Source organism: Leptidea sinapis, chromosome 44 (genome assembly GCF_905404315.1).
Source record: "Leptidea sinapis chromosome 44, ilLepSina1.1, whole genome shotgun sequence".
NCBI lineage: Eukaryota > Metazoa > Arthropoda > Insecta > Lepidoptera > Pieridae > Leptidea > Leptidea sinapis.
In genome coordinates, this window is record NC_066308.1 from 6,334,668 (window position 1) to 6,353,988 (window position 19,321).

At 35.9% G+C, this 19,321-nt stretch overlaps 1 protein-coding gene and 1 long non-coding RNA gene across 3 annotated transcripts in view; one reads left to right on the forward strand and one right to left on the reverse strand.

Moving 5' to 3' along the window:
* The window catches only part of LOC126977335 (uncharacterized), an 89,048-nt gene that overhangs the window by 30,309 nt on the left and 39,418 nt on the right, over positions 1–19,321 (reverse strand). The window lies entirely within an intron of this gene.
* Positions 1,323–19,321, forward strand: part of LOC126977228 (DNA ligase 4-like) — a 34,754-nt gene continuing 16,755 nt past the window's right edge. Inside the window, exons 1-9 of one of the 2 annotated variants that reach the window (XM_050825954.1) lie at positions 1,329–1,454; positions 4,221–4,401; positions 8,720–9,029; positions 9,986–10,161; positions 10,619–10,789; positions 11,642–11,837; positions 13,971–14,184; positions 15,298–15,424; positions 18,051–18,168. In XM_050825954.1, coding sequence (XP_050681911.1) covers positions 4,243–4,401; positions 8,720–9,029; positions 9,986–10,161; positions 10,619–10,789; positions 11,642–11,837; positions 13,971–14,184; positions 15,298–15,424; positions 18,051–18,168 — 1,471 coding nt within the window. In that variant the 5' untranslated portion in view covers positions 1,329–1,454; positions 4,221–4,242. Of the gene's footprint in view, positions 1,455–1,572; positions 4,013–4,220; positions 4,402–8,719; positions 9,030–9,985; positions 10,162–10,618; positions 10,790–11,641; positions 11,838–13,970; positions 14,185–15,297; positions 15,425–18,050; positions 18,169–19,321 lie in introns of those variants that run through there. The other variant, XM_050825955.1, reaches the window with a different exon arrangement.

Genomic DNA, 19,321 nt, shown 5'->3' on the forward strand with positions numbered 1-19,321 from the left:
GAAGCATGTCATCATCATCATCACCAGCCAGAAGACGTCCACTGCTGGACAAAGACCTGCCCCAAAGATTTCCACGACGAATTATACGATGCTTATGTGGCTGCTACCGTGGCCAACACGAGCGGGACTGACATGGACTGGGGGCCGGGATCTTATAGTGTCTGTCATATTTTGAGGGGTTTTTTTGCCATAATCGCCATGCTTGGCAGGCGGGTTGGCGATCGCACTAAGTGGTGTACTCTTAAGGAAAGAAAGATGCTGCTGCCCATCCTCCGTTGTTTGTATCCCTTAGTCGCCTCCTACGACACCCATGGGAGGAGACGAGGTGGTGCTATTATGGTGCGACACCACACGCATGACGCACAAACGTACAGATAATTATATATTTATTAAAGGAACTGATAATTATATATTTATTAACATATAACATTACAAAAGATAAGAAATTTTATATAAATCACGATTGCTTATTAAAATAATTATTATGTAAATATTACTGTCAGAACTCTAATAATGATCAGAAAATATATTTTCTTCTATTTTATTTCTATTCACGTGTATTCTTTCTTAAATCTACTCCATAACAGCGTACTACACGGTGGTCTCATGCCGTTGCCATATGGCAACGGGAGCAAACAGGAAGACATTATAAAAACAAAATGAAACGAGACAACTACTTTCACAATCTCATAATAAAAGGTCGTCAAAAATGTCCGCGCGGGTTGTATATACGTATACATTAATATAAACAGATAAGATTAAAACATTATTAAGACCTTACTTCGTGGCAGTAATGTTCAAAGTCTGTTATATACCCAAGAAGCTCATTAGTAAAGTTGCGAAATGATACATATTTCGTCGGTGATATTATATTTAGTTTTACCAATTGAAATGTAATTATTTAGCAAAATGATTAAAATAGTCATGTTATTTACATAATTTCGTTAATTTAAAAGGGTACTTAAGTTCCACGTTCCACAAGCATACATTTTAATTTTGGAAATGCTGTGAAAATATTTGGACAGGTTTTCACTGTACACTTTGTCATTGAGTGACGGTCTATTCCAAGCGCTGTCAATATGTCTATTGGAATAATAACTCAAATAATTCGATGCATCGGGGGGGTCTGTATATACTTGCATCACTTACATTTGAAGAAGACTTGGATAATTGGAACTGTGAATCCAATGATTATACTTATTGGATTTGAGATTTGAACTTAATGTTATATGAATGAAGAAAGACAAACAAAAAAAATATACATTTGACGGTGGCTGCATGGCCCTGCCTTTGCCTTTCCCGGTAACGGGAAAAATAAAAAAAAATATCAGTAAATACTAAATCATAAATAAAGTATGTAAGTTCCCAATTAAAATAAATTTTATTAGTTAAAATAAACAATTAATTAAATCCAATTGAATTACAGACAATATATGTAGAGAAATCGTACATAGGTATTTATTATTTATATTATATTGAAACTATTTAATACTTTTTTAGTATTTGAATATTATAAATTACTTAGCTTACAGTAATTATCTAATAATGATTCACTTTTTCTATACCTGCTAGGTAAACCCACAGAAACAATCTTCATTATATTTTTTTATATACGATAAAACGTTAAATCAACCATAAACATGGATTTAGATAAAGAATTAACTAATAAGTTTTTAAGTGGTGAAATGTCGTTTGCTGACTATTCAAGCCAGTGGTATGGAGACGAAGATTTGGATGAGGCTGAAGAGGTGGATCAAGTTAATGAGAGTGAAATTCCTGCGAAAGCTCGTCCTACAAGACGACGAAGATGTACCCGTCTCACACCAGCATTGCTTGGCTTAATGGGCGAAGCAAACTTGCGCCTTGCTCGCGGGGATGTAGAAATGGCTGAACGTATGTGTCATGAAATCATTAAGCAGATGCCTACCGCCTCTGAGCCCTATCAAACCCTTGCACAAATACATGAACATGATGCAGATAAATCATTACAGTTTTCTTTGCTTGCTGCACATCTAAATCCTTCCAATTCAAATGAATGGTTGAGGCTAGCAGCTATATCAGAGAAAAGAAATGATTTCAGGCAGGAGATGATTTGTTACACACATGCTATTAGAGCTGACAAAGGTAATCTTGATAATCACTTAAAGCGACTTGAATTGATCGACAAATTAGAAGAATACAAATTTCCTATAAATAATTTGAATATGTCTCGAGTGCGATGTTATCACAAAATTGTGTCATATCTCACTCCAAGTGATGGTGAGGTTATAATGAAATATGCAAAATTGGCTGCCACAATGTATCACAATAATAATGAGAAAGACAAAGCTGTAGAAGTTATGACAAAAGCTTATAACAAGTGCTCTAATTTATTTCAATTGGAAGACCTAAATATATATTTAGAACTTCTAATATCTCAGAAACAGTTTACAAGGTGTTTAGAAGTTTTTGTGGCTAGTATAGGTGTTGATATTGAAGCTGAAATCCAAACAGTTCGAAATTCTAACAATGAAATTGAAGAACACACAAACTATGTCAGGTGTTCCATACCAAATAATTTAGCAATAGATTTGAAGTGCAAATTGTTAGTGTGTTTTATCTACTTAAAAGCAATGAATCTAGTTCAAACATTAATGGATGAGTTTCTTAAGAATGATGTTGAAACAGCTGGAGATTTGTACATGGATATTGAAGAGGCATTTTCTGCTGTTGGATATCACGAAATGGCAATGCAGATGTTACAGCCTTTAGTGAAAACAACAAATTTTGACCTCGGGGCAGTGTGGCTCAAGTATGCTAATTGTCTTTGTAGCTTAGGCAGAGTAGATGAAGCAGTCAATGCTTTTCATAAGGTCCTGGATCATGCCCCTCAACATCCTGATGCACGCAATAGGCTTTTTGAGATACTAGAACAAAAAGGATGTATTGATGATGCATTGAATGCTTTGAAACAAGATTTTAATTATGTGGTTAGTCCAAGTCTTCTTTACAAATATTGTTCTGCTTTAAAGCAATACAATAGAATACCACAATATGTAGATGCAGGTGAAGCTCTATTAAGTAGAAATACAACTAAGTTTAGACATCAAGAGGAACTGCGCATAGCTTATAGGATAAAAGGTGGCATAGAAACAATTCAGGATCTCCGAGCAATGAGAGGAGAGCCTTTACATCATGATGACGATATACAATTTGAAGATGAGGATTTTAAATTAACACCACAACAAGTATGGGATATGTTTAGAGATCTTTTACAGACTGCGTATGACTTAAAACTGTATCCCACAATGCAAAGACTTACATTTAATGCTTTGATTACAAAAGAACTGGCACCATTCAGGAAGGAAATTGATTTTTTTGTATTTCAAGCTTGTCTATTAAATGGTGATTATACACATGCTATGAGGTTTGTAAGGGAGTATACACCGAGGCAACCATCTAACAGGATGTGGAATATGTTGAGTTTGGTCTTGGTTTCGTTGGGTGATTTTGCACAAATTAAGTATCTGACTAGACTTTTCCAAAAAGGACATGGGCACGGTGTTAAAAACCTTTTCCTAGGCAATCATTATCTTGTTTCGGGAAGGTACCTTGTCGCATTAAAGTATTACTTGGAGTATCACGAACAGGTTCGAGAACCTTTATCTGCATTCTTAATAGCAATTACACTTCTGGCAATGGGTGCTCAAAAGACTGTTGATAAACACCACAATTTGATACTGCAAGCAATGGCATACATGTCAACATATAATAAGCTGAGAAAGTGTGATCAAGAAGCGTATTATAATATGGGGAGATTTTACCAAGTACTAAATATAAATAATTTGGCAGTTGAATATTATGAAAAGGCGCTTGCTTGTGGACATGTCACTGAGTGTAGTTATCATGGAGTGATTGATTTGAGGAAAGAAATTGCTTATAATTTGCACTTATTGTACAGAGAACACTCTCCAGATCTTGCTCGGAAAATATTGCTTCAGCACCTTGTGATTGAATAAAACATTAAAAAATATTTAATGTATTTAATTTATCCGAAGTATTCTTACTTTGTTTTTCAGCACCTAATGAATATTTAAATAATTCTTTTATTATTAACAGTTGTAAAAATTGTCGTACATATTACTTAAATTCCAAAATCTCCAGAATAAAGCTATACTAACTAGGTATCTAAAAATAATAGCGAATTATTGAATTTCTTTAAAATATGTATTTCTTTGTAGGTAAATTTAATTGTCTAGAAAGATGGAAGCAACTCCGGCTAATAACATTAAGTTTAGCGATTTGTGTTCGGTGTTACAACAAATACATAAAAATAAGAAGAATAGGCATGAACAAGACAAAATTGTGACTAATTTTGTAAATGATTTTAGACTCAATTCTGGAGCATTTATAGAAAAGAAGGTAATAATAAAAATATGCTTTTTAAGAGAAAATTATATATTCTGTTAATTTTCCATAGTATGGTAATAGCTCATTGATAATGGGACAGGCCGCCCTTTGTGACGTAGGTCACAGGCAGATACTGCAAAAGTAGGTAGGTACCGTTTGCATTTGACGACTGTCTACTCACATCACATGTTCCGATTCATGCTTAAATAACTTTTGTAAAATTCATTCTAGAAAAAAAATTCTTATTATTAAACAAATTGTAGACAGTTAAATTTTATATATAAAATTCTCGTGTCACAATGTTAGTTACCTTACTCCTCAGAAACGGCTTTACTGATTTTTACCAAATAATATGCATACTGAGTACGTCTGAGAATCGGCTACTATATATTTTTCATCCCTAAATGTTTCTAACCCCTAAATTTTTTTGTGTTTTTTGGACGTAATTTTTGTTTTTATTTTTTATGATGCAACATTAAAAAATACATACCTACCACCCTAAATTTTCAAGGCTCTACGATCAACCCCTATTTTTGTATCGCGATTTTTATATTATTCTGTTCCATCCACGATCCCGCTATAGGGTTGCAATATGGCAATGGATCAATACTTACAATAATTGAATTGTAGTACGATAAATTTGGTAGGTCTGAGAATCGGTTGCATCTACTTTTTACACCCCAAATTTTTTTTTATTACTTTATAGGGCAATACAATGTTTGCTGGGTCAGCTAGTTATTAATAAAATTGCTCTCTTAAACAATCTTCATAAAGTTAATAGTTTTATTCTCTGGTTTTAATAAAGTTAAGCGACGCGTACTTGTGTGCGCGCGAAATTAACAATTAAAACGGCCGGTCGGACTCGCCCATAAAGGGTTCCGTATCAGCAAGTAACATAATATAGAAGTTCTTGTAGTTCGTTGTAACTTTGATCGATGTTTTAATAATAGTGTGTTTTTTTTTTTAAATTAAGTTACTGATACATAAACATTATAGTTAGGTACCTAAATTATGTAGTTCTAACTATATGATAGTTTAATGAAATGTAAATTGCGATTTACGATTTATGACGTATTAAAAAAACAACTTACTAGACCCCGTTCAAACCAATTTTCGGTGGAACTTCACACGTATAGGTTTCATGAAAAAAAAAATTTGAGTTTCTCTGATTATGGAGAACCCCCAAAATATATTGTAGTAAATACCGTAATGCGGTTCACAGAATACATCTACTTACCAAGTTTCAACAGTTTAGTTCATATAGTTTCGGTGGCTGTGACGTACGCACGGACTGACAGACAGACAGACATAACGAATCTATAAGGGTTCCGTTCTTTGCCATTTAGCTAAGGAACCCTAAAAAAGTTCTCGATGACAGGATCATCAAGCCATCACAATCAACTCCTGTTCACGGAGTTCAATATTTCAGGGAAGCTGATGACCCGCCCCATAACGCTATCACTAGCAATGACATTTAAGCGAGCGTGACAAAGAACTTGACCAAATACAAGAATGTGCAACTCTCATTACATCTACTTATAATTTGGCTTTTTTTATCCGCGAATTCGTCCGCATGGAAAAGTTACTTTGGGAAACATTTTTTTGGATACTTTGCAAATAATACACATACAAAGTGTAGGTATTTTATTCATTACTGTAAACATTTATTTTATACGTTACCCACCTATTTCGTTATTAATGTATCTACCTAATTAGTATTTATTGTAACTCTGTGTAATTATTGTAACTTTAAATATAACGTCTTAAATTGTGTATAGTATATAACGATTTGCCGCTCAATATATGTATCATGTTAGTTTAAGTATCTCAGTAAGTGAATTTGTATTCTTTTTGAGATAATAAATATTCTGAAATTACAACTTCTCTTTCCGCTGCTGTCGGCGCTCTTATACGATACATAAAAATAATATAACATTTGTAGGAGCACAGCTATACAATAAGCTTCCTAAAACTGTCAGAGAAGCGACTTCGCTCAACATCTTTAAAAAAGGCTGCTTTATCAATTAAAAACCAACGAATAAATACATCTTATTAAAATAATAACAATAAACCATATCTTGTAACTTGGACCACCGCCTTAAAAACGTAAAGTAGCAATGAGCAAATTTGCCTCTCATTCACTGATTTTATGTTCTCATGTAAGTGATGTCTTAATGAGAAAATAAAGTTCTTTAAACCGATACAGCGGACATAGTACCCTATCATTGGGGACAATCTCTTCTATAGCATGTCCCTGGAAACTTTAATCTCCTATTTCATGCCCATGTCGGTCTAAGTTTCAAAAATGCTCGAACAATATATAGTTTCAAGGCTTTATGTCCGAAAATGACGTATTCGCATGCTAACTTTCATCCTTTATTTCAGTTTTTCGAACTTTTTTACAAAAATTGGTAGCTTATGTCCTTTCCCAGGTCTAATCTATTTTTTGTACCAAATATAATGAAATCGTATTCGGAGTTAGGTGTGAAAGCGTAACGTTGTTTGGATTTCCATACGAAATATTCATCTCCTATTTCATCCCTACACAAGTCGAAATTTTAAAAACTCTAGACTATATATTTTTTTCATATAAAGTGCCTAAATACAAAGTTTAATGGTGCCATCTTTGATAATGACGAACTACCATACAAACCTCCAGACCCTATTTCAACCCCGCCATTTATTTTTTCGCAATAATAACCTATGTCCTTTTCCAAGCTCTAGTCTATAACTGTACTAAATTTCATCAAAATCGGTTCTGTAGTTTAGGCGTGAAAGCGCAACAAACAAGCTTACATTCACATTTATAATATTACTAGCTGACCCAGCAAACGTTGTATTGCCATATATAGTAATTAAAAAAAAACAATAATTAAAATTTTTGGGGTATAAAAAATAGATGCAGCCGATTCTCGGACTACCAAATTTATCGTACTACAATAATAATGTATTCGATTGTCATCTTGCAACCATATAGCGGGTTTGTGAATGGAACAGAGTAATATAAAAATCGCGATACAAAAATCGTTGTAGATCGTAGAAGGGCGAAAGATTGAAGTTGTAGGTATGTATTAATCAATACTGAATCATAATTAAGCCGATTATCAGACCTACCCAATATGCACTCAAAATTTCATACTAATCTGTTCCGTCGATTTGGAGGAGTTCGGTAACAACCACCGGGACACGAGAATTTTATACATTACAAAATATATAGTAGGGATTATTAGGTAATTATTTTAAGTTTAATAAGTATTTTTTTTAACAGTAATGAAAAGCTCAAATCCCTAGGGCAAATTATACCAAGCTTTTAACTTGTTCAGAGACATTTCCATTAAATTTCAACGGCCGTTCCCGATATTCAGTCTCCCCTTTTGTGGCCTACTTGACATGCTCGATGGACACACTCACGAGCCGGGAGACGTGTTCGAAGAATTTAAGTATGCGATTCTGCACTAGCACCGAAAAGCGTTGTTTTATGCCAAGTTCTTGGAGAATGAGAGTTGGTACGAAACTCGGTCCAAGAAACTCCCAGCATTCTCCTCCACATCTCCAGAGCATCAATTTTCTTTTTCTCGACTTATCGCAAAGTCCACGTCCCGGTCACCTCCCTACCATAATCTTATCGAATTGTACTCCATTTCATAGGACGTTAACGCATCTCTTGACATCTGGTATTGGTGATCCTTGGGCGGTTACTTTTTACTTTACAGCAGGTGAGTGGTTTGCCTTTTATCTCCTGTTATAGAAATTAATAATGTCCCTTTAAAGCGGGAATGCATCTACAAAGTGCAAAGTGCTCTTAAAACAAATACACACGAATAATAGTAATGTAGTATTAATAACTAAGGTAAAGGTTTGCGTAAGATGTGTATTAAAATAAATTTTTATTAAGTTTACTTTTCAGTTTTAGAAGTCGGTTATTTTTTATTTTTTACTTTTTACTGTCAGTTATAATAATATGTACTCAACCTGCATGAAAACTCCTAAAAAAATCGTACACAAAAAAACGATTACTTAAATCATCCACGTAAGCAAAAATTTTCATAAAAAATGTACATAAAATGAAAACTAATGGGCCAAACAATGTAAAATGTATATGGGACCAAATGGCATCTATTCCGCATTGAACTAAAGAAGAATTACGTAAATAGGATCATAAATATCAGCGTAATCGCTATACATATAAAAAAAACTAATACCGATCGAATTGACAACCTCCTACTTTTTGAAGTCGGCTAATCAAAATAAAAAAAATAATAAAAACCTACAACGTGATAACAATATTAATTATAAGAAAAATATTTACTTTTAATTCAATACTTTGCAGAATTCAACATTCTATCCAGTAATGAGGCTGCTTCTACCAGACCGCGACCGGGAAAGAGGAGCCTACAATTTAAAAGAAGCTAAACTGGGCGCGTTACTTGTCAAAGTATTATCTCTGAACAAACAATCTCAGGATGCACAAAAGTTGCTCAACTTTCGATCAGTCCAGAGTAATACACATGAGAGCGATTTTGCGAACGTTGCATATTTCATTTTCAGGAATAGAATACAAAATGTTGGCAATTTAACAATAGGAGATGTCAATGCTATTCTCGACAAAATTTCTGCTGCTGAAGTCGGCAGTAAGGGATGTGAGTAAAAGAAAATTCCTGAGTAAATTTTGAGTTAAATATCTTATTATTTAGGTGTGTACACCTAGGTAGGTGTCGAGATTGTTTGCCTATATCTATTTTTCATACCCCTTAATGATAAGGGTGACCCTAAATAATTTATTTTTATTTTTTGACAATTTTTTTTATTTATTATGATTCAGCATTCATTAGTACATACCTACAACTTCAAACTTTCGCCCTTCTACGATCTACAACCTAGCCTACCTACCTAGGTATATTTTCAAGTTGATCACTTCTTTTCAAGCATGTCTCGACTAGACTCGAATAGACCTAGAAAATTCACCTGATCAAATTTATGTGTATCGACATTTCAAGCGATTGCTAGTACCTCCAATATATCAAGACAATACTCCAAGTGACGATCATTCTATAAGACGCTAGTCCGGTCACATATAGAGCATTGCTGTCATCATATAATATTGCAGTCTCCAAACTGTGAAATGAAATTCCATACACGGTACTTCCAGAAGACATTTCCAACATGGATCGATATAACATGCCGGGTACTTTCAAAATGCGCTTGTATACATCTAATACATGATTCTTCTGGTCTTAGATCTCTAGTTAGAGTATGGCAGCTGTGAAAACGTCGAAAAAAGTAGACTTTAGATCTAACCTCTATTTTGAGGAATTACCGCACACTAACACAAAGTGTCATACAAATCGCAGGTGTAGGTCGTAGCTTGTCACGCACACTAAACTAATATTCCTGGCATGTTTTCATCGGTTGTCTAACAGCAAGAGACTCTATCTAGACGTATAAATTATCTAAGCTTCTGGTATTGAAATAAAGCATAAGGAGTATGTACATACCTGCTGTCTGGTGACCAGTATACCGGCTCGAAGGACCAACACAAACCTATCCTAGGCGGTTTCGGTACCCACACTATAAAAGACCATATTTAAATTTTCAGTTATACTAGACGAGGCTTTTAGCTATGCAATAAAAAATATGTCGGCCGAACAGTTCAAATGGTTTCTAAGAATTATCCTGAAGGACTTAAAATTGAAAATGGGGATACATAGGATACTAGCTGCATTCCATCCAGATGCCCCAGAGTTGTTCGACAGTTGTGCAAACCTTAGTAAGGTAAATAAATAACTTTTTAACTATCTATTCGTTTACCTACTTTCATTAATAACGAGGTACTAGTAGACATATGTCATCGTGGGTCTTCTGGGCATATCTTATTATATGTGTCATAATCAGCTGTACCTTTCAATTCCACCGTCACCATCTTCGTAACTATTCAAGGAGTTTTCTCCAAAGAAGATAATATCTATTTACCTATGACCAAACTATAAGTCCAAAATCACACCGCGGCGTTACAAAATACCAGATTAAAAAGCGAGTAGGTGGTTAATATTCTCTCCCCAAAAGCCGGCACAACACTAATAATTCCTGTACCAAAAAAATATAGAGAAACAGGCTTAAAAGGGGAGGAGTGATCTCAAACATATAGGTTGTGCACGCGACGCACCTAGTCCTCCTTTATGTTAATTTTGTAAGGTCGAGCTAGGTGCTTATTTATTGTAAATAATTATAGGTTTGCGAAGACCTTGAAGACGGCGATACTCGTCCTTTAGAGCTAGGTGTTAAGGTGTTTTTTGCTGTAAGCCCAATGCTGTCTGAGCGACTTGATGTAACACGAATAGCTCAACTGTCCCCTAACAATACGTACCATATTGAGGACAAGTTTGATGGCGAAAGATTTCAGGTATTGTACAAATTGGTGTTTTTTTGTCATTTCTCTATTAAGCTCAATTTTACAAGCAAGTTTCAAAATTAGACTTAGAGCGTTTTCGCACTAATTTCGATCCGAATCCGATCCGTACCCGTGATAACAGTAAGAAAACGGTCCGAAGTAGTCGTAGAACTATTTCTATGGTAGTTTACGCACTAGATCTGGCTTCCGTCAACCGTTAGAAATAGTGCTACGGTACCGGACCGTATTTTTACGGGTACGGTTCGGATTCGGATCGCATGTAGTGCGAAAGCTTAGGCACATGATTTGAGTGCTTCCGTTCAGGGAACAATGTAAGTTCTCTTTATGTTTAATATGTTTGTAAATCTCTCCAAGTCTGTCAAACCTCTCAAGATTTAAAATAAAATACATACGTATGTTTACTATTACTAAAACTATAAGTTTATAGATCCCAATTATAAGGGTTCAAAGGCGTATTTTTTTAAAATTGCCAAATGTATTAAAATTTATATCTATACTACTATTACTAAGGAATTTACTGTTGTATAATTTTGAAATAAGTTGGATAGGTGAATTTGAGCTATAATTGTTTCTGAAAAATCGTACATGTACTGGCAGATATGTACTAATAGGACAATGATAAGGTGGTAAACATAATCCAATCTTCGATAGAAGTAATGGGCAGTCTAATTGATTATTTAATAATTTATATAAGAAAATTATTTGTGATGCATTATAATAACTTACCTTTTTTGTTTACATTACATAGTAGCATTAGGTCAAGTAGGTAAAGTTAATATCATTTTACCCATTATGCCAATAACTCTTTGTTTCCATCAATATTTAATTTTGACGTGTCTCCAGATGCACATGGAAAACGGAATATTCGAGTATTATTCAAGAAAAGGATTTCGTTACTCAGACAGCTACGGAAAGACCTACGAGTCTGGTTTGCTGACTCCAAACCTACAGAGTTCGTTCAGTTCGAATGCAACCAGTTTTATACTGGACGGAGAAATGATGGGGTGGCATAAAGAGTATAAATGCTTCGGTTCAAAAGGTAAGTCTGATTAAGAAAGATGGAAGGCGAAAGTCGTTGCCAGCTGATTTTGGAAGTGGTTTATGTCTCTGTCCATCTTAGGGAATATGTAAAAAACTGAAATTCATCGAGAAATGGTCTGGCGTACCCCAGTATCAGCTCGATTGATTTCACCGCGTGCAACGCAGAGTAGCACGAATTGTCGGGGTACGAGTGCTCTTTGAAAGGCTGGATCACTTGGCGTTGCCTAGAGTTGTCGCTTTATTGTGTGTCTTTTACCGCATTTATGACGTGGAGTGTTACGAAGAGCTGTTTCAGCTGATTCCTGCTGCCGAATTCTACCTTCCCACGACACGCCTCAAGTTAGGATTTCATCCCCATCATCTGGATGTGTGGTGGTCCTCCACAGTATGATTATCAAGGAGTTTTTTTCCACGTACTACAATGCTGTGGAATAAGCTTCCTTACGTGGTGTTTCCGGGAGGATACGACATGGGAACCTTGAAGATAAACGCGTACACTTTCCTTAAAGGCCGCCAACGCTGCTGTGATTCCTCCGGTGTTATAAGAGAATGTGGGCGGCGGTGATCACTTAGCACCAGGTGACGAGTACGCTCGCTTGACCTCCTTTACCATAAAAAAATCGTGGTAGTAGATATTAAAGTTACTCGGCTCTCCTTATGCAAAGAGAACTTGCGAAAGCGGTACCATCTGTTTTCGCCAGCACTTAGGGTCGCTTTGACATACTATGGAAGAGAGGTGGAGCCAATTGGGTGGGACCTTAATGGGCATGATTTTGATTCTCTCGCGTTCGTGGTGTAGCCATAATTCAATAAACTCTTTGGTGAAACTGAAGGTTTTGCCAGTGCTGATGAAGTTGTCAAGACAAATTACAACTCGAAATACACCAAGAACGATGGCACGATAAACATATTTTGAGCGAACCATCGACCTGGTGAGTCCATCAGACATGGTTACGGTCATTCTCATCTTGTTAATGGAGAGTATTTACACAGGCACAACCAAGTAGCCAAGTTAATAAACAAGCACCTTACTGTTTGATTTTGAAGTGCCACAGTATGTTCTGGAAAATAGCGATGCCAAGCAAATTCAATGTCTTCTATGAGGAATTTGACAGGATTTTTACTCCAGTAACGTTAACAGTAAACTTTAAGGCGTAGAGTAAGCAGAAAACACGCAAACATGGTGTTTTTAGACAAGTTGTGTGGTGAAAGTATAGCATTTCGAGCTATGAACACTACTTAATCCTATTACACATATCCTTAAGTCTTATTTGTAGGTTGCTAATGCTTGCTGTTGGTTATAGTTAACACTGCCGAGCCTTTTTGAACTACCACTTTTCTTTGAAGTTATACAAGTTTTTTGGCATGGCGTGACGCATTTTTTGGTACTTCTCTCAGAAAAGTTATTCTTATAGCTTGTACTTTTTGTGTAGGTTCATTTATTCAGATTAGTAGAGAATAACGAAGCATATAAACTGTTTTCCACGCAAGAATTTTGAAAATATTGGCTTTGTTACATAGATGGCGGGCCGGCAGCCTCATATCAGCCAGTGAACTCATATTTTCTATATATATTATAGCAGAATTTTCTTAGACCTTCGCTGGCGATACATTATTTTTATGTTTGGATATTTATTTATTTATTTATAATGTGTATTTTTTATATTTACAATAATATGAATTAAAAGATCTTTGATTAAGGACTGGTCTCCACTGCGCTCCAACAAAATACCGCAAGCGTAGTCGCAGATTGCGGCAACTGGATGTACAAGTGGATGTACTCGAGCCAGTCTTGAACAATGTGTGACGTTGACGTGCCACATGTTCTGTTAAACCTTGCTAATAATTGAAACTAAAATGCCGGGTTACGTAGTAAACACATATCATCAGAAAGTATTTTTTTGCATAGTTGCAGTAATAAAAAAGCTATTGTTCTCAGGTAGTGCGGTATCTAATTGGAACGCAGCGGAGACCAATCCTTAATCTAAGGAAAAGATTTAAGTGTTATAAAGACTAATAATTATAACATATACATAGGTACTTATAGTAATAGTAAGACTTATCATATTATGTATTTGAGGTTATAATAAAGGTGATAACCAATTATTATGTTACGTAATATTTTTGACAGGTATGGCGTATGATATCAAGAAAATAACTGAGAACTCAAGATATCGACCATGTTTCTGTGTTTTTGATATTTTGTATTACAATGGAAAGTCACTGATCGGGCCCCCTGAAAAGGGAGGGCTCCCACTTAAGCAGAGGCTCGAAATATTGGACTTGTTATTTTTTAATATACCTGGCGTCATACAACACAGTAGGCGACATATCGTAAAGAGCAAGTAAGTAAATATAAAAGGTTTTTTATTACGTATATTATTACAAAATGAATGAATATCTGTTATTAGATAATCGACCAAGCTAATAACACCAGAGGGGGAAGCTTGGGCCTTGGATATAGTGGATTGTATTCGTTGGCAGAATGTCGAGACTGTGTAAGTCCGTGTGGGCCTGGACAGGTTGTTAAAAAAATCCTGTACTATATCTTGAGGTGTATATTGTTATCAAGAAGTGAGAACAAATAAATATTGATTTTCAGGAAATAAGCTCATTAAAAAAAGATAAGTAAAGGTTATCAACGTACTTACCCAATTATAAAATTTTGGGCACCTCTGCTTGCGGCCATTTTAATTTTCCCCGCCCACACACCCATTTTATTCATATACCCTGCGAAGAACGTGCAGGCGGCGGGCGGGTGGCGGCAAAAACTAAAGTTTTTTTTAATAATAAATATCGCCCGCCTTATTCGTTTGAGCCGCTGCGACGCACAGCTAATGCTATACGCCATTGGAGGATTAGTGAGGTCAGGGCGATGACCTTAATTTACTGGTAGAATAAATAAGTCTGGGGTTCTCAATATTTTTGAAAACATTTAATATGAAATGGTATTTTTATCGTAGTATTTAATCATAGGGTTTTTGATTTTATTTTTAGTGGTGTCTCCGCATTCAGCTTCATATCCGTTTCAATTATCGTACTGGGTATTTTAACATAGTGTATATGTGCTTAAAGTAAAGAAGTCACGTATAAGAGTTCGAAACGACGCACGCCCACGGACAGACACACGTTTTAACAAGGGTCCTACAATAATAATAAGCGGATATCGCAGTGCTATCAGTGACGAGTGTTCATTGTGTGCGCTGTCCGCGATCTTGTACTCCACGAGATAAAGATTAATTTTAATTTAATTTAAGATAAATTTTAACATGGGGATTGGACCGTTTGCTGTTCCAAGTGGTTATGTTGGTACTTGATTGTGATTTCGCCGCCTATATTTATCGATTAGGATACCAGCTAGGAACTGAATCCAAATAAGATAAAGAGACACTCCTGAATCCAAATAAGAGACTAATAACAACGCATCTAGTACTGGTATCTAATCAATATGTTTGCAGTGTGGACATATTGAACGCTCTGAACAAAGCTATCGAAAACCAAGACGAAGGGGTCGTGGTGAAGGACGTCGACTCGTTTTACATCGCTAACCGGCGGAACGCTGGGTGGTACAAGATAAAACCTGAGGCAAGTATGACGTTCATCTTTGTTATGGAAGAGGAGTGCAGTCAGCGTCAGAAAGATAGCGTCATCCACAGTGTAGGAGCCAATTAACTAACATTCAAAATCCTCACTCATCCTCCCTCCTTTCCCCTCAAGCGCGCTATTATATCGATTTATGTCGACGTACTCGTGCCGATCGACGTTGCATGAGCGGCCTTCCAGTTACCTGCCGTCCGTCGTTATACACGCAGCTGTATTTACTGAACCGCTGACAGCTCGCTCCCGCATCGCAAATCAACTCGCATCGACCGCGTTCATCTCTATCCACGTGGTTTAACTCTTTATATACATATGTCGGAGAATTAGAATATAAAAGTAATATGGCCTGTATGATTATATTCTACTCTGTGTATTGGGCTGAACTGATGGCAAATTGACTCTTTCAAAGTGTGTTTGAAGTTGTCACTGTGTACGTGACTGTCGGTGACGTGATTGAAGTTAGTTATTATTGTCCATCAGTAGAACGCTCATTGAGAATTCGCATTCGTCTTCAAGCTAGCGCCCGCGCCGGTTGTGCGCACAGATCGACTTAAAACAACATGGAGGATACCAACACCGTGACGCCCGATTTTAAATCCAAATAAATCTCCGAGACATATATGAGGTTATAGTAATAATTATTCGACTAATATATAGGTACACATAGTATTGTGACGTTTAGTTATGTATTCAAAAACATGGCAACACCCATCTTCACCATGTACATCAATTCACCGAAAGTGACCAAATAGATAGCGTCATCCAAAGTAGTCAAATATACCAAAATATCGTACCACCGAGTCTTCAAAAATGTGGACACATTTGTGGAAAATGAACGCTCGGTTTAGGAAATAGGTTTCAAATTAGATTGTCGACAACTTTAACTTCAGTTGACATATCAACATTGACTATAAACATGCAGACAGAGCAACTTTTCGCCTATTCATATTAGTTCTATGTACCCTTTTTATTTATTTGGTAATCAGCAATACAATTGGAATAAATTTAAAAGCCACAGTTTGGTAATGTGACCAAAAACTGGATTACACAATATGTAAAATTACAATGGAAAGCTGTACTGTTTGGTATACACATGAGTTACTTCATGGTATCTTATCACCTTGGCCCATACTCTTTTATAACACTAGATCAATCACATGAGAATCGATTAAACGTATCTACATCAGTGACATGAGGTACGTGGCGTGAAAGGATCGAACCGGTAGCACTTTGTCAATGATTTTACTATTGAGCCACCAACTCTTTTAAGCTACTGCATAGCTTCTATCGCGGGCCTTGAGCGTGGAGACCGAATCCAGAAATTCCGTAACGAAAATAACCTAACACTTACTTACTAGATCTATATAGATATTTCGCCACGGTCATTACAGTTGCCGTGGAACAGCGGTTATCACGAATGCTTTTTGTGCAGAAGGTCCCAGGTTCGAGCCTGGGGTTCCGTCTTGATTTTTTTTAATTGTTTTTTTATCGCGTTTTTTTAATTTTTATTATTATGACAAGCATATTTATTTAGTTTCACCTGTCCCGTTTTCTGTCTGTTATCAAATCTTGCAAGTAAAATTTTACTCACTTCCCGTTTGCTTTTTTTTTAAATTAATTTTACCAAAAAAAAAATACTGCATACATAAAATAAAGAAATAATTATAATTGCATAAGTTGATAAAAAATGCTATGCAATAGCTTTACCGCGGCAGTCCCCGAGTGCCACACTGTCTTTTTTTAAATATTTTTCATTCATACTATGAGTAAACGTTATCCGTTGACAAAATTTGCACAAGTATTGCAATTTCCAAAGCCATTTACTTCCAGTTCTTCCTGCCTTATGCTTCCTCAGGGTTGCTTCCCCCATTTAAAGAATAGGGAAGTCAAGTTACCAGTGGAAGTCTCCTTTGCACAGGATGCCGGCTAGAGTATGGGTTGGGTATTCTGCCGTGAAGCAGTAATGTGTAAGCGTTATTGTGTTTCGGTCTGAAGGGCGCCTTAGCTAGTGAAATTACTGGGCAAATGAGACTTAACATATTATGTCTTAAGATGACGAGCGCAATTATAGCGTTTTATTAAGTTTCAAGCAAATTCAAATGTTGTTAGTTTTCTCGAGTGTAAATTCCGCTAAGATGCATCTTTAATCAATTCGATAAGTGTTTCTCCTTTATACGAGCTCAGGAGATGTTGACGCCCCAAATTCTGGCTCGAGACTGATCAAAAATTTAAAGATTCCATGATGGTAAATCTGCGGTAGGAACCGTTGTTTGTGTAGGTTGTGATACATTGGTATAGAATGAGCATTATTTTTAACCGACTTCAAAAAGGAGGTGGTTCTATATTCGGTCGGTATTTTCTTTAGTTTGATACGGAATGTTTACCATTAAAGTCGGTGCCAAGCCAAATGTAATAGCAGATACCTACACTTGCCACGCGTGACTTAGAGCGGGATAGAATATTAGTAGGTACATACAAAAAAACAGTATTTTATCAATATTAAAGGTATAAGATTTGCATAAGAGGTGTATTAAATTAAATCTCTAGTAAGTCATTTTATACTTTTGAGTTTTTGAGGTCGGTTTTTTAAACGTAGTTTTTTTTTATTCAGTATACAGAGGGCGCAATGACGGACCTAGATTTAGTTATAATTGGAGCGGATGAGGCGGAGAATAAGAGACAAGGTCGCGCCAAGAGTTTCCATGTGGCCTGCGCTGATGTTGACTCAGGTATATTCAAATTCAAATATTTTTATTCAAAATAGGTTTTATAATCACTTATTGAACGTCAAATCTACCACCCATTCAAAAAAGACTGCCTCAGACCTGAGAAGAATGGGCGCAAGAAACTCAGCGGGCTTTTTTTTATATAAAATATGGATTACAATGTAATATCGTACTATAAACATTAATAATTAAAGAGCCTGAGGGTGTTCGCTTTAATCCCAGTCCGTGGTGTCATTAAGAAAATCGTTTATGCTATAATAACCTTTCCCATACAATGGTTTTTTAACAATTCATTTAAATTTCGTAACACATTAGTTTTGTACATTTTCTGGGATCATATTGTAGAAGCATATACATCGCCCAACAAAAGACTTACTAACTCGACCCAACCGAGTAGTAGGCATAACAAGTTTATGTTTGTTCCTCGTGTTAACATTATGAATGTCACAGTTTCTAGAAAATTCCTCAATGTGCTTATGAACATACAAAACATTATCAAAAATGTATTAAGAAGCAACAGTCAAAATGTTTATTTCTTTAAATTTTTCTCTTAATGATTCTTTAGGACCTAGGTTATAAATCGCGCGAATAGCCCTCTTCTGCAGCACAAAGATAGTATTAATATCGGCCGCACTGCCCCATAACAATATACCATAGGACATAATACTATGAAAATAACTAAAGTATTCTAATCTCGCCGTATCTATGTCAGTTAACCGTCTGATTTTCTTAACCGCATATGCTGCAGAACTAAGCCTATTCGCCAATCCTTCAATATGGGGGCCCCACTGCAATTTGGAATCAAGAGAATATAGCAGATTCCACTGGTTTTACCACCTCTCCATTTAATAAAATATTCGCATCTACATTTTTGACATTTGGCGCGGTGAATTTAATATATTTGGTTTTATGATTATTTAACAATAAGTTATTGGCGCTAAACCAGTACTCGATGTCAGATAGAGCATTGTTTACTTCGTCATATAAAACTTGGCTTCGTTTCACTTTGAATATAAGTGAAGTGTCATCCGCAAACAATACCACCTTGTGTTTTTTTTCTACAAGGTTAGGTAGATCATTTATATAAATTAAGAAGAGGAAGGGTCCAAGAATAGACCCTTGTGGTACCCCCATACCGAGAGGAGTCCCAGGAGAT